Raw genomic sequence first — 16,971 nt, forward strand, 5'->3', positions numbered from 1 at the left:
TCTCATGCATACAAAAAGATTTTAAAATAAAATGTTTCCTCTTACTGTTATATGAAGAAGCCTCAAGTGGAGATAAAATCTGACCTGTTCATCTAGTGAAAATTCTTTCCCCCACAAATTATAAACGACATCAAAAGCAGTCAGGATCTAAAATATGCTGGCAGTGTGAAAGATGAACAGCAACAGGAATGGTTTATGCTAAAGCTATTTTCTGCATAATCTTGATATGGAACAGTTTAGGAAATTGAAACTCCTTAAATAATCTGTGTTAAACTTTGAAATACTGACAATGGGTAAATTTCTTCTCTATCTACTGCTTGTCCCATGGTGTCTGAGCACCTTCCACATAACATTGATAGTGACAGTGAAGTTTCCAGTGGATTTCACGGAGTCTTTGACATTTCTCCCTTTTCAAGTATAAAAAGTCTGCTTTTTTTTTTTTCTTAAGATTTAAATAATTTTTAAAGGTTGGTTTCCTTCAGTGTAATTTTTTGTTATTTGTTGACTGGAGGTTTTTGGGGAGAAGGGAGTGTCAATGTTGTGAGTGTCATTCTTATGGTGGAAAGGCCTTTTCAAAGCTGCCTGGGAGCCTATGGAGGGACTTGGGCTCAGGTGTGATGTACTCATGGTGGCCTAAACCACGGAGAAGCAAGCAGCCTTAGTTTAACATCTATCAACTGTAAAAATGGCTGTTTATATACATAACTGATGTGGGGGAAAACAAAAAACATTCACATTTGGTGAAATTTTTCAACCTCCTCCATGGTTACGGAAGTTGCAAAATTGCAGACTAACCACTGTAGCTCCACTACAAGAGTTTGCTGATCCACTGGACCAGGGGTAGGCAAACTATGGCCCAGGGGCTGCATCTGGCCCTTCAGACGTTTTAATGGGGCCCTTGAGCTCCTGCCGGGGAGCGGAGTCTGGGGCTTGCCCCACTCCATGTGTGCCATGGCTCTGCCTGCCTCCCGGAAGCAGCAGCATGTCCCTCTTCCATCTCCTATTTATAGGGGCAGCCAGGGGGCTATGCATGCTGCTCCCACCCCAAAGCACCACCCCCGCAGCTCCCATTGACTAGCAACAGTGGCCATTGGGAGCTGCAGGGGTGGCGCCTGTGGACAGGGCAGAGTGCAGAGCCACCTGGCTGCGCCTCCATGTAGGAGGCGGACAGGAGACCTGCTGCTGCTTCCGGGAGCTGCTTGAGGTAAGCGCAGCCCGGAGCCTGTACCCCAGACCCCCTCCAGCACCCCAACCCCCTGCCCCAGCCCTGATCCCCCTCCCAGCCTCCAAACTCTCAGTCCCACCATCCTGGACCCCAGAGCCCACACTGCCAGCCGGAGCCCTCACTCCCCCACCTGCACCCCAACCCCCTGCTCCAGCCCAGAGCCCCCTCCCGCACCCTGAACTCCTCATTTCTGGCCCCAACCCAGGGTCTGCACCCCAATCCCCAATTCTGTGAGCATTTGTGGCCCGCCATACAATTTCCATGCCCAGACATGGCCCTCGGGCCAAAAAGTTTGCCCACCCCTGCACTGGACCCACCACATTTCCCTGACACTCCCTCAGCGTATCTACAGATACTCGTCCCCATTCCCACAGGGAGCTGTCACAGAGCTGGACTCCATGATACATAAAGAGCTACCAAAGTCAGTGAATGGCCTCTCGACTTTGCACCTGTTTTCTTTCTAGTGACAGTGGTACTGCAATTCTTCCCCTCCATGTAGGGTCCTCCTTGGCCACGGAGGAACCTGCAGGACTTTGCCCAACGTTATAAATATATGCAGGATCTTAAATGTGACCTACAAAGGAACTTAATAAAGTTATAACAACTTTAGAAAGAAGGTGCTGAACATTCCAATAGCTAGGCTAAGCAGGGTGTTCAGAATGTATTTCTAAAGTTTAATTAATTTAAATTAAATATAAATAATATTCAAACTAAAAATATAACAGAAGATTGATAATGACAAAATAATAAGTACTTGCAGTGTTGCAGCTGTGTTAGTCCTACGATATGAGAGAGACACGGTAGATGAGGTAATGTATTTCTGTTGGTGGAAGAGAGAAGCTTTCAAGCTTCAAAGACCTGAGAAAGAGCTCTGTGAACCATGAAAATTTGTCCCTTCCACCAAAAGAAGTTGGTCCAATAAAATATATTACCTCACCTACCTAAAGTTATAAATGACAAACTAATTTGTAGAGAACCATAAATGTCTCAGAGCAATCTTACCTGGGGCACAGATCATTAGGAGTTATACTTCCAGTCAGGCTCAACTCAGGAATTAAAACAGGTTCTCCAGGTTTTCTCCTGATGTTGATGGCTTTTTCTCTAACTTGTTGCTCTACCTCCAGCCTATCAGCCAGCTTAGGAGGGATGGGTTTTACTGGTTCCTCACCATACTCTGACTCCTCTGCTTCTTCTTCCTCTTGATCTTGACTTTGTTTTATTTTCTTTTTCTTCTTGGTCTTCTGCATATAGAAAATACCGAGTTTTCCTCCAAAGTGTTCTACTTGCAATTGTTTTGACCAAAACGGACACTATGTTTAGTTATTTCTGCTTGTTCTACTTTCCTTACACATTGCAAATGGTTAGTTAGAAATTACTTTTTATTATTCTTAAAGGATTACATAAAGTTCTCCCACTCTTTGGTCCGACTTCATTTATTCTGTGGCTAGTAGTTCTCTGCATTCATATAGCTAAACAGGCTTAACTTGACTATCTCAAAGAATAGACTTACAAATTCTGAATTTGCCTGAGTGATCATTGTGAGGCTTTAGATTTTCTCTTTATCCTGAGCCACCAAGTTTGTCCTCTGTTAGGGTTGACAGCCATTCCCAGGATCAAACTTGACTCTTTGACATAATTACTACTGCAATTCTTCCAGTCCCCAGTGATCCAAAGTACAAGAAACAAAACCCAGATCTCCCACAGATCAGCTGTTTTTTCATAGCACAGACCCACAGAAATTCTCCCTTTGACTCCCACATCTAGTCAAACTAGTTGTGCAACTGTTATTTCTAACACTCTTGTTTGCTTTTCTTTTGCCTTACTCTGTTCTATATTTTTTATCATCTTTCTTCCTTTTAATCTACTGCTTCCCTTTTCTCATTTTATTATGCCCACTAAGTTATCTAGAAACGCTTTAGACTATAATCTAAGATATCAAAACTCCAATAATGACAGTAAACTATCAGGATATTTGAGGCTAAAACAAAACAAAAAACAAAGCACCACAACCCACACAAACCAAAAAAGTGCTCTCCTGGCATGGAGTGAAGGTCTGTATCCTCACACCTAATTTAAAAAAAGAAAAAGACCTGAAGTAGCTGAGGATCACAGATCCTTTTATAATCTCCTCTTCAAACATGTAAGGCCTTGTCTGGTCTGTAGCCGATAGAGCGGGTTGTGGTGCTTATATTTATATAGAAACACCCAAAAATCTATTTTGTAAAAACAAGTTTGACGATAGTTAAGTGAGGCTTGGTAAAATATGAGTAATGTAAAGTGGGACGATTTCAAGGCAAGTTGAAGATAAATTAGGACACAATCCCTGGTTATGCTGTAAACATGTTTTGGTCCTAACTGGTTTTTACACGTGTTTTAGATAAAATGTTAACGTTCTGGAAAATGTTTTCTAGACTGATAGTTACTGGTATGGTATTTACACAGATGTTAACTAAAATGACAATTAATGTTAAATAGCTAATGCGAAAGTAAAAATACTTAATTATGTTAAAAAGGTGGACTTAATGTTCATTAATTAAGGGGTATTATTATAATTGATTATAAAAACGGTAGCACACTAATTTTAGATTAGGCACGCCCATCCACCATCAAGGTACCATTAGAGAAACGACTATAACCGTTCTCCTCAATTAGGGATTGATCACCCCTAAATGCAGTACTTCATCTAAGAATGAGAGTATAGACAGAGTGTATGGTTATACTGTAATGTCTGTTTGCTGAAATATTTTATATTAAATAAAGTTTTTAATTCTATTACTTTGTGCCATTCACAGTCCTCTGCTACATTAAATTTGCTGTAAATACTCTGGAGGCTTAAATAATTCAGTTTGGTTTTATACCTTATTTTTAAGTTACTAATTGGGAACTCACAAATCAAAGGTTACAGGTCCCAATAGGAACAGTTTTTCTCCCCTTCTTCATCCATTCAAAAAGTCACTGCAAAGAACATCCCGGCTTCTGGCTCCAGCCAATCATCCCCCTTTCTGAATCCTTCAACTGGTGCCCCTTCTCCACTGCATCAAACACTAACTATTTGCCTTCACTTTTAAGGTTCTTTCTGGGTTAGCCTCACCCTACCTATTATCTCTTATATGTTATTGAGCTGCCAACCCCTACCTCTGCTCTATCATCTTTCATTGCCCATACACAAATTTCCCCTCAACACCTTCATGCTTCCTCCAATTACAATCTTTATGCACAGGAGGAGCTCTCACAAAAATCAGCATAGCCACTACTGTATCTTCCTTTAAATCTTTCCTTTACAACTCAACTCTGCTATGAGATCTACAAGACACACTCAACAATGACTAGGCAGCTCCTGTGTTGGATTACATTGATCATAATTGTCTTACTGGTATCCTGCATTCCCCCCCATCTATTCATTATTTCCACATGTTGTCTCTCATAATATATTTAGATTTGTAAGCTCTTTGGGGCAAGATTTGTCTTTACATTATGTGTCTGTACAGTGATTAGAACAAGGGGGCCCTTATTACTAATAATGATATCTAGGTACTATCATATCACAAATAAACAAACAACAACAGAAGGTCCCCAAACCCAGGACAGTCGGCGCCAAGAGCATTGCTGAGGGCGGTGTAGCCCATAAGCGGGAATATTTAGAGGCCACCTTGTAGAAGTGCTATTAAGACAAAAGCTAAAAGCATTCATCCATCTTTCTCCCTCCACCTTTCTATGGTAATAACCATGACATACTAAAATTGGCACTTCTCAGTTAGATTATTTTATTAATCCTGGGGAGAATGAGTGGCCCTGGAAGAAACAAAGTGATAGCGGTAACAAAAATCATTTGCTATTAATGAAAATACATTAGACAGCTTAATCACTGCACGCCAATCTTAATTGACAAGACCCCTATTAGTTGACACATGGGTTTCTCCTGAACAGAAATGATAACTAGTGCCTGAACAAAAATGATAGCTAGTGCATAAGACCACTAAAAGAAGCTGCATGGGCAAAAGTACAACTGAAATCCTTACACTACTCTGACACCTCCTCCTCCTCAGAGTTCCTAGTGCTTCCCAAAGGAAGTGTGGAGGGAGCAGGGCCATGACCTTTTCCATTCTGGGACCAGAGCTGCCGGGGCTTGCAAAGAGCACACATTGCACTCTTTAAAAGGATGATATTGTGGCTGAACTGCCAGGAAGCTCTGGAAAGTACTGTGGCTGCTCGAGACAATCATCTCTGGCAATCGCAGTTGGTTCTGTGTACCTTGGAATCACCTCCTCTTGCACACAACTGTATCTTCAAAGAACAACTGAGCCCTTAATTTGTATTCTAAGACAAATATTAATAAAGCGCTGAAGAAGTGAAAAACTAGTACATTAGTTCATTGCATTTTCTAGTTTTAAATAGTTATTTGATGTAACTGGACATTTAGTATTGACTGCCAGTTCACCAGAAACATCTTGTTGCTTCACTGCTAACTCTGAGAAATATATTCATTTTAACTCCTGAAGTGACAAGGAAAATCATTCCCAATCACAAGGACATGAGTTTAACATGCATACAGCAAAACTGTTTAATCTAATCTAATGAAACCATTTAAGTGCTGAAATGTAAGCAAAGAAGTTTGAAAACCAACATCGGACAAAACCATCACCACTACAGAATAAACTTCTTAGAGAAAGTTTAACTTGTTCTACTCCACTACAGCTATTGCACTTAAATACCACTTATTTAACAGAAGTTAATTTAGTAACAATCCTAAACATAAATAATTTACCCAAATGAACTCCATTACACTTAACAATTTGTGACGGCTATACTGACCTTTAAGCTATTTCTACCATAAGAGATAGCTTAAAAATATACTCGGCAATAATTCAATTTTATACGCTGTGTTGTTTACACAAACCTTTGCCTTTTTCCAAGATTTCCACTCTTGTAGCTCAGTTTTATATTCTTTCATTTTCTTTTCATACTCTTCCATGCATTCTTCTAATAGTTCATTTATTTCAGCTTGAATTTCTGCTTCATAGATTTTTTTATCTGATCTCTGGTCAACCTCTACCCTTCAAAACAATTAATTATAATTTACAAATATATTGTACACTACTGTTGGCTCCTTTCATTATAACAAAAATGTATTCTGTTGATAAATGCATTCACATTTAACCTATGCTTTCATGTACAGGCAAGCAATTTTCAAGCAATTTTCAGCATACAGGATAAAGCAGTATTACTAGGTTATCTTTTTCATAGTTTCTGAAGCTGTAAACACAAAGCAGGCTTTGGCATCCTAATAACCTTCTTATTACGAAATAACAAACCCTATAGGGTCCTGGGCCATGCCAAGGGCTCCTAGGTGCTACAATGATACTAATAAATAATGAATAATAGTAATAATAATAAATGAAGGACATAAAATTATTTAAGACAACTTTTAATGGTCAGCAGTAATTAGCAATTATTTTTCCTTTGTCTTACACATAATAATGAATTTGTAATGCTAGTTACATGAGTGCATAAAATGTGTGAGATATTCTAAGAAGAACAATTTATATCTAGTATTTAGTTATAAGACTTCAAAATGGTGTGAGGGATGAGGTTAGTTTTAAGATTTGTGATAGATGCTAATTAATAGCAGAATGTAACTATCTATAATGAACTAAACAATTCTGACTTTGGACATTATCCTCTAGTAATTTCTCTCAGGTATTGTAATTACTTCTTGTTTAAAAAAAATAGTAGCAAGTTCTGGTATCACCTAAAAGCTTATCATTGTGCCTTTTTCACATTACTTGTGAACTCCCAAATATAGCAATATGCAATAAAATCCCACTGGTGGCACATGAAGTAACAAAAACGTTATCAAAACATACTTTCTCAAATAGAGTTTCATGGGTGTGTTAGTAAACTTCTGAAAGTCACGCAGGGATTTCATTTCTTTCCAAACTTTTATAATAGTCTTCAGCAACGTTCGGTCTTTTTCTTGTTCAGCATCACGAAGTCTTCTGGTTTGCCTATAAATGTATATACGTACAAACTTCAACTTGCATAACTAGATGGAACAATACAGCGAGAACTTATAATACTGAAAAAACACATGGTGTGGTTTTCAATCTAACTGATGACTTCCCTACAATCCAAGATAGTATAACAAACTCAAAACTTGAAGATGACAGGATGTGGCTTTCTTTAAAGCTCTGTATTCTATTCTGCTGAATTCTAGACAATGTGACTTTAATTACAGTTAATTATCTTGCACTCTCCATCTCTTATACAAAGGCTTATTAAAGCCATACATTATTAAAAACATTTTAAAGTCAATGTGTGTAAACAGCAACCCAGGAGAATTATACTTCTGCTATGAAGTAATGTAAATCAAGTGATGGCCCTGGAGGATTCGAAACACTAACAAAATTAACTTCTTTTGACTTGGAAGGGATATGTGACTTTTGGAACCATTTCTGTCTTCCATTGCATTATTTAAAGGATATGTGAATTGGTATTGCCTTTCCTTAAACACTTACTTATACAGTATGTACTTCTTGATGACCAGACTAAACATTTCCTACGTAAATGACTATTTAGGATGAACATAATCTTTTATCAACACTGTCCTGGCTGTAACAATTGTCTTTTTTAAAAAATGATATAACCTAAAAGATATTATTCTACAACAGGGATCTGCAACCTTTGGCACAGGGCCCGTCAGGAAAATCTGCTGGCGGGCCAGGATGGTTTGTCTACCTGCAGCATCCGCAGGTTTGGCCGACTGCAGCTCCTACTGGCCGTGGTTCGCCGTTCCAGGCCAATGGGGGCTACGGGAATCGGCGTGGGCTGAGGGATGTACTGGTCGCCACTTTCCGCAGCCCCCGTTGGCCTGGAACGGCGAACCACGGCCAGTGGGAGCTGCAACTGGCCGAACCTGTAGACGCTGCAGGTAAACAAACCGGCCCGGCCTGCCAGCAGATTTCCCTGATGGGCCACATGCCAAAGGTTGCCGATCCCTGTTCTGTAATATGGTACTTAAAAACCCTCTAAGTTAAGACCTGGATATTCAGTAGCTTATATTCACTACTTGTACTAACTTTGCTTCTGCTTTTAAATATTTTTTATAGAAATTAAATACAGACCTTTGAGACAGTGCACTCCACAACCTGTATTGGCAAGTATGATTCAATGTCTTACACAAGAGGCCCATCAATTTACTAATATGGCAAATGAGATCACTGGGACTGGAAGTGCTGACTATCGAGGCTTGCCACACTCCAGTGATACTCCTCTCGGTTTGCCAGAAGTCCATGGCATGTTTCCAGTCAAGAACCAAAAATGTATCTTCCTTTCCAGTTTATTTTTATTACAGTGTTGTTTGTTTTGTATTTGTTTTGCTCCATCTCTTGGATCTCTTTGTGCTAGTTTCCTATGTTACATATATTGCTTTTAATTCATGTGTTACTATGCTCAAGTGGAAACGTCTACATTGCTATTTTTGGCCACACAGCTTGAGCCCCGAGAGCCTGACCCAGAATCCAAGACTCACTGCCACAGGTTTTTTTGCTGTGTAGATGTACCCTAAGTTTCATTTCAATAATATCTTTAATAAAATATTTAAGTTATAAAGATGATTCTTTAAAATATGTTTAATTTTAATATAATCAGAGCCTTTGCATTATTTTCTTGACACGGGCATATGTAAAAAAGCTAAATATGATTCAACACTTAAAAGTAGAGTGGCCCTGCGGTATAATGTAAACACCTCCTATTGCAGCAAAACACTTCACTTTATAGCCCTATGATCTCCTATGGTCTGCAGTAACAGCAACATATGAGAAACTAACAAAAGCATACTCAACGAGACCACTGACATCAACCAAAATGGAAAAGTTCTCAGAGTTTAACTGAGAGCACTTCAGCAATCAATTAGCTTCCTAGGGCCAGAAAGGCACAATACACTTTTCAAATCTAAAAGAAAGTCCTCTTTTCTATCCAGCAGTGAAGGATACCACTGATCACTTACTGATAGAATGAAACAACATGCTTCCAAGTAAAAACAAGCATCCAAGGGGCAAACTGGAGTTCATGAAACAGTTAATTTATCCAATTTCTGTGGTTATCAAGGACCAGTATTTGCAATGACTCTGTCATGTAAAGTAATGCATAGAGACTGAAAAGACTCATTTAAAAAAAATGCCTTCATGCACATTTGTTTTTGCACAGAAGACACAAATAAAAATTGGATTCCACGGCCAATGGCATTTTCTTTTTCTGTAATATATTTGTTCATAGTTGTCAAACATACAGCTAAGGGTAGCATAAAATCCCTCCTTTACCTGTAAGGGATTAAGAAGCTCAAATAACCTGGTTGGCACCTAACCAAAAGGACCAATAAGGGAAGAAGATCCTTTCAAATCTGTGGGGGGAGGCTTTGTTTTGTGCTCTCTTAGTTTTTCCTACCCTGGTCCCTCTCTGTCCAAGAGAGAGGAACAATCTCCTAAAACCCTACCTGAAATAAGCATCCAAGATTACAAAAATTATAAGTAATAGCAAGGAAATGCATTCGCTTCTCTTTTGTTTTAACTTGTGAATTTTCCCTATGCTATGAGGGAGGTTTATTCCTGTGTTTTCTGTAACTGAAGTTTTGCCTAGAGGGTAATCCTCTGTGTTTTAAATCTTATTACCCTGTAAAATTACCTTCCATCCTGATTTTACAGAGGTGCTTCTTTTACTTTTTTCTTTATTATAAAACTCTGCTTTTAAGAACCTGATTGGTTTTTAGTGTCCTAAAAACCTAAGGGTCTGGTCTGTTTACCTATTTGGTTGGTATACTATTCTCAAGCCTCCCCAGAAAAGGGGGTGAAGAGGCTTGGGGGGATATTTTGGGGAAACAGGAACTCCAAGTGGTCCCTTTCCTGAATCTTTGTCTAACTCACTTAGTGGTGGCAGCAGAACCGTCCAAGGACAAGAAAGGATTTGTGCCTTGGGGAAGTTTTTAACCTAAGATGATAGAAATAAGCTTAGGGGGTCTTTCATGCTAGTCCCCACATCTATACTCCAGAATTCAGAGTGAGGAGGGAACTCTGACAATAGTAAATAAAGTCTAATGTGGCACTGAAAACCAGATGAGATCTTGAATTTATCCAGTTTTAAAGACAGGATGACTGAGACAGAGGTCAAGTGATTTTCCACACGGTCTCACAATGAGTAAGCATCCCAGTATGAAATAAATTTTTTTATGCAGAACCCTTCTGATTCCTAGCTGTAATCTGATCTCCAACCACTAGCATAGCGATCACCATTAAAAAGTCAACACTAACCAACACTGATATTTAGGATATCATCATAAAGTCATAATTATAAGTAGAGGGAAATACTGTAATCTCTCAGGTACAATAGTATCGTAACTGCTGGCAAATGTTAACTATTTAATGGTGACCATGGTACTCTCTCTACTTCTGTTAATGTATTCAATAGATTCAGAAATCCTAGGAATCTTTTATTGCGAGCTAAGCATTAGGAATTAAAACTACAGCATTAAATATTTTAATTAAAGGAGTATAATTTAAGAGACTTTAGCATTTAGACTAGTCCGTGGGCTTACAAAACCACACAGATACTCTAAGGTTTTCCTTTCACAATCAGCAGGCATTTTTTCTACCTGCAGAATAGTCACTAAGGATTAATCTTGCCATTCACTGCATGCAAGTGAACCCCTGTGCCCAAATGCAGCTCCATTGACTTCAGTAGGATTCTGTGTGGGTAGAGGGATGCACTATTATGCTAGATCAGGGCTTAAGATTCAATCCTGCTATGAGCTGCATGCAGGCAGGCTCTTACATCTGCAGAACGCTCCACCGATTCAAAAACAAAAATGTGTATAAATTCTTAAGGCCAAGGAGTTCTACCTGAGAAGTGAGTGCTGAATGGGGCCTTTAGTTAGTAAAAAGACTCCAACTATATAAAATAAAGTCCCCCTTTGAACTGAATTAAAATTGAATTTGCCACAATTAGGCCAAACAGGAGGGAATAACAGCTGTTCCCAACTGATGACAGATACTGCTCAGATGTTGACAATTCTGTCAGAAAACCAAAAATGTCCAGAACTTTTTCCAGAAATACGTTGTTCACAGATTTCACTAACACATTTTAAAAATCATTCTTTACAACAAGCAGAAGGAAAATTTACCATTTAACTTTGTATTATCACAGGCTAAATAAAAATTATGTCAATTTTGCTTGTAATAAATTGGAGACTGAAACCAATTACATCTAAAATTAACCCAAGTCCCCACAAAAGTGTACCAATGGGGGGGACAGGACATTTAGTACACATGAAAAGTGATAGCTTATTTGACTCCACATGAAAAATGCCAAATTGACAGGCCTGTAGACTGAAGTTGTCTTTTTTATCAACAAAGCACTAGTGACATCAGTGCATGTTTCCCTCACACCTTACCAAATTCACCACATAAAGGGAATTAAGAGTGAACCTTACAAGAATTTAGTGCAGTTTAGCTTAGGTCTATGAGGTCTGTATGATCTAATACCCCTTGGTCTCCGTCTCGGGTTTAGGCTCTTAGAAACCTCACATGCTTGACAATGAGCTTTACTCCATTGGGATGTAATGTATTGACTACATGTAACACCAGCCTCTATTACTACATGTAACACCAGTTGGAATCAGACTTGATTATGTTTGTAATTAAATTGCTCTCTAGTAGTTGGCCTACCAAGAAGAAAAATCCTTAGAGTAAAACTCCCACTGACATCGATGGGGCCAAGATTTCACCCTTACTGCTATAAACTGAGATTTTCCACAAGTGGAAGAAATCTGAATTCTCCATACCGCATAGTTGTAGTGTAGCTAACAACTGTAGTGTCTGTTGTTTGTGGCTACTAATTTTTTTACAAGAACACAGTAAAGTTAACAGTGAAAAAACAGCATAATAATTTCATTGCTTGGGTTTCCAGAACTACTATTTTCAGTAAGACAACGGAATGCTGGGAAGAAGGGCACACATCACGCATATTAAATTTTACCACTTTGAAACTTCATATGCATTTATTAATCAAGTTAAATGGATATGGCTGTCTGGTGCTCTATATAAACTTCTGGTTATTCACCAACCAGAAAAAAATAACATAAAATTAAAATGATTTTTGGAATGTAATGTGAAACACTACACAATCTGATTTTGTCTACATATTTCTTTATTAGTAACCTGGGCTGTTTACTTCACATGCTCTAATACTTTACCATAAAGTGTCAAGTTTGGCATGGTTTTATAGTTCTGTACATGTGCAGAAATAAAGAAAAAAAGGAATAAAATTCTGAAAAAAAGTGATCTAATGAATCTCTACTTACCTGATTTCAAATTTATATTCAGTTACGCTCTGTTGTGCTACAGGGTTAGGGACATTGGTTCCACTGTTGTCCAAACTACTCTTTACAGCATTCCTCAGAGCATGCAGCTTAAACAAAAAGCAAAAACAAACCTACAATTCATAGATGGTTTCAAAATTTATGGAGGAAACTGTACTGCACACCATGTAACCTGAAATGAACCAGGTAGCCACTGTATGATAGGAAACTGCTACTCCAAAAAGGTAACTGGAAACAGATTAAGGATTTAGTTTCTACACCCACTTTATATCTCCTCAAAATGCTGATTTCAGAGATTCATGAGTGAAACCAAAAACTACAGAAACCTCACAGATCAGTATTCATGGTTCAACAGTCATGACAGGAGTGAACTTGAAACAAGGGCAACAGAATTGCAATCAAATATAGAAGAGGATCACTTTTACTTATCTATAGAGTGATGAAACAAGCACTTAACTGCTTGTAAACATTTTGTGTACAGTGCATCGCCTTGATGGACAAAAGGTTCTATGATCACTACTCAACTGAAAAAAAGCAAACTTTAAATAGCAAAAAAGGCTAAATATATCAATGTGGCAAATAAATACACTATGAAAAATCTGTTCAGGATTTAAATCTAACCAAATATATTCAGCAGAAATGCAAAAGTATCTATTTACCTTCCCTCCATCGTGCTGGTATCTAAGCACCACACAAAAATTCATTAATTTTTCTTCACAACATTCAGAGAGGACAGGGAATGATTGTTACCCATATTTTACAGATAGGAATCTGAGGCATAGTGAGATTAAACGACTTGCTCGATGTCACTCAGGTTGGTTTTGGCAGGCTGAACTAAATCTGAGTCCCCATCTAGTGACTTAACTACAAGACGGTTCTTCCTCTCAAATAAATTTATTCTTTGTGGTGTTTTCTTTCACCCTAATCTTGACAATGAGTAAAACTACAGTAAGCATCAGTTTGATAATTTCAGATACAGTACTAAACAAGAATGGGACAAGCAATTCCTATTTTCAGTTGACTGTAACTTTCTCAAATCATTATTCTGTAGCTTAAATTTCTCATGCTTGATCTTAAATTTTCTCATTCTCATGCCTGGAATAACTTCTTATACCCCAATGTCTTAATTTATTACACCACCAGGTTTTGGTGATAAATATATTAAGTGTGACAATATATAAATAAAATCAGAATATTTAGCACAGATATAAAGCTGGAAACTGGAATTTTATTTTAATGGAACCAAGTATTTATAAACATGACTGTTTTCCTTGAAAATGTCAAGGTAAGGAATTCTTGACAATACAATGGAAACAAATAATAATTGTATTCCTTTTCACCTAGAACTGAGACTAAGCTTCACTCACCTTTCTCCATCTTTATATGCTGTTTTTCCCTTTCTGCCTGTCTGAGTCATTGTACACAACTCGGTAAAGCCATATCTTTAATCTACCATGCACTGCAAAACATTTTTGATACTCTGTATAAAGGATGCTATGTAAATTCTATTGTATTATAACAAGTATACTGACTTGTATCTCGGATCCCTTTAGAAAGCCCATTTTAAATAAATAACCTTAAACAGATAGGTCTGCATTTAACATGGAGTAATGTTTCACTATGCTGTTGGACACATTTTAATCAGCTTTCAATTGAAATTCATTTGATCTGATGTTAAAGAACAAATATTTGGGGGGAGGTTTAAACTTTATAGAAAAACAGGATTATTTTCAACAAAATATATTATTCATGGCACAAAGCTAGAAATTACATTGCTACATTATAAAGACTCAAATTCAGTTTTAACCTTAAACTAGCTACTGAGTATCTCAACACGCTAGAGCATACAATTAAAATACCTTATCTGTAAGGAGTTTGGTAAGGTTTTGCTGTCTTCTTGCTAGATACTGATCATACAACTGAGCCAGTTTGGCTGCCAGAACATGTTCACGGCTAAAACAGGGATGATGGGTGAATATTAACCCAGAAATATCAATGTCCAGTTGAAACTGTCCCTGAGGGTCCCCAGATCCAACCATATATTGGTTGGCATGCATAGGTTTTATTGCCTGAAATAAAGAAAAGAGTGAAATATAAGACTATTCTGACGTGTGCATTAGCACTTGTAAAGATGGTCATGTGACAGGCAATAATCCACTTGTCTGTACCTAATCATAATGTGCCTGTACCTGAGTTTTTAAACAGAAAAAAAATGTATCTTGTTTAATCAAAAAATTCCTTTATTTAAGAATCCAGATCCACAGACCTACCAACAAGATCTTTTACACTACACTGTAAAAAACAAAACAGAAACACACACAGAACCAGATCTGTCCATCAATGGCAAACTCACCTGAAGGTCCTGCTCAGTAACTTCAATTACCCTAGACTAAAAGTTACATGATAAATATTACCCTAGCAAAACAGTATTCAAGAACAGGAATAAACTCATGCAGAGTAAATAGGCATAGCCAAACTAGTTAAATAGACACATATGAATAAAATTCAATTGCATCCCAATGAACATAGGATAGATTGAATCTGTGGATCTGGAGTCTTGAAAAAAGGAAATTTTCAGCTAGCAAGAAAAATTCTCCTATTCGTAAGATCCTACTTAACTTGTGATATTGCGGATTCTGCAATATTAGGCTTCCACCACTATTTTGACATGCGAGCCCCGCTCGGCGCAGGGCTGACAGTGGGAGCCCCGTGTTCTTGCTGTCAGCCCCAGCCCCCAGCTCTCAGCCCCGGGCGGACAACAGCAAGAACCCCCATTCTCAGCCCTCGGCGGCTAACAGTGGGAGCCCCTGCTATCAGCCCTGTGTTCCTGCTGTCAGCCCCAGCCTTCAGCCCTGGGCGGACAACAGTGGCAACCCCCATTCTCAGCCCTGGGCGGCTGACAGTGGGTGCCCCTGCTATCAGCACCATGTTCTCACTGTTAGCCCCAGGTGCCCGACAGCAAGAGCCCCAGCTCTCAGCCCCAGGCAGCCAACAGCGGAAAATCATGGAAAAATAACAATGGACTTTATTGCCACAAATAAGGTTCATTATTACTTTTCTGCAATTTTCCATGGCTTTTCTGCAACTTAGCTGCATTTTTTTGATAATCATCCCACAATTCTCATTGGGCCTTACCTATTTGCCATCAAATTCAGGTCCACAGAACCAGTATATGGATCTCAGTGAACATATGCAGGGAAAACCAATTGGCTGTGTTACACGTTTCCTGATAAGAAATTTTCAGCCCAGGAAGCTGCCATGACTCTTAGGAAATAAGCCCAGATGGAAGAGGCAGACCTTATTCTGTGGGCCTCCAAAATGGCCCAGAGGATCCACCCTGATACAGGCTTCTACCCCTTTAATGCTGAGTGACATACAACAAAGAGTGGCTTAGATTTCCTAAACAACTTGATGTGGCCAACATCAAGTGCTTGGCAGCTTCTCTTTGGGAGGAGGAATAGCTTCAGGTAGGAAGAGGAAGCACCAAGGAATTTTCCTTGAGTTCAAGGATGAATGCTTGAGATGCCAAATAGCCAGCAGCCTGCAAAGTGAAGTAGTCTGACTCTGAACTGGAGATTTTGCTCAGACTGGGCACTGAAGGAACCATATAGAGAAGCTGGAACTGAGAGCAGGAAAGCACACAAAATCTCCTCCTGGCCAGTTGGTTTGGGGTGTGCTCTGCTTTTCTTCTGAAGGAGTGGCTTTCCCTCTAGTTATTTTGGTATGACCAGGAGAGGTGAAAAGGCCACTTTGCTTCCCCATAATGCTGCAGAGAAATACTCGTATTAGTCAGGCCCAGTGAGATCTGTGATTTGAGTTCAAGGGGAAAGGACATTAGGGACAGTGTTTTGGACCTCGCATCCCTCTACCACTGTCTACAACGTCTTCTAGGGGATTCCGCTGCTTCACAACAGCCCTCCACAGCCCAAAGGGAAGCAGGGATGGATGATCAGATAGTCTTCATAGTAAAGCAGTTGCAACCAAGACTGGCAGAAGAGCACAATGCGCTCCTTACTGGCCTCAGCTGATCTCTTCTTAAGAGCCTGATGCTGGGACAGCTGATCAAATATTCCATGTACAAGTACCATCACAACTAGGGTGGATGGTGATGGAATGCCGCTTGCAGCCTCTCTGTCAGTGCCACAAGGACTTCAGCTGCTGCACTGCTCCTCTCCAGGTATGGTGACAGGGAAGAAAAACCTCTGGCCTGGCCGATCATTATGCCCTTGCTACCTCCTGACAAAAGTCGACACAGCTTGAAGTACGTGCACTTGAAGCACGCAACAAGGGTCTCCAGCGCAGAACCAGATGAGCATATGCTTTATCCTCTCAACAAGCTTATTCACCATCTTATATAGCTGTTCTTACCAGGCAGAGT

At 39.2% G+C, this 16,971-nt stretch overlaps 1 protein-coding gene across 6 annotated transcripts in view; it reads right to left on the reverse strand.

The window, feature by feature from the left end:
- The window catches only part of CC2D2A (coiled-coil and C2 domain containing 2A), a 132,399-nt gene that overhangs the window by 76,926 nt on the left and 38,502 nt on the right, over positions 1-16,971 (reverse strand). For 5 of the 6 annotated variants that reach the window (XM_073342472.1, XM_073342474.1, XM_073342471.1 and 2 more), the window contains exons 12-16: positions 14,453-14,662; positions 12,576-12,682; positions 7,090-7,230; positions 6,123-6,279; positions 2,228-2,466 (exon numbers count right to left, since the gene is read on the reverse strand). In XM_073342472.1, coding sequence (XP_073198573.1) covers positions 2,228-2,466; positions 6,123-6,279; positions 7,090-7,230; positions 12,576-12,682; positions 14,453-14,662 — 854 coding nt within the window. The remainder of the gene's footprint in view (positions 1-2,227; positions 2,467-6,122; positions 6,280-7,089; positions 7,231-12,575; positions 12,683-14,452; positions 14,663-16,971) is intronic. The other variant, XM_073342476.1, reaches the window with a different exon arrangement.

The sequence above is a fragment of the Lepidochelys kempii genome, chromosome 4, assembly GCF_965140265.1.
Source record: "Lepidochelys kempii isolate rLepKem1 chromosome 4, rLepKem1.hap2, whole genome shotgun sequence".
Lineage (NCBI taxonomy): Eukaryota > Metazoa > Chordata > Testudines > Cheloniidae > Lepidochelys > Lepidochelys kempii.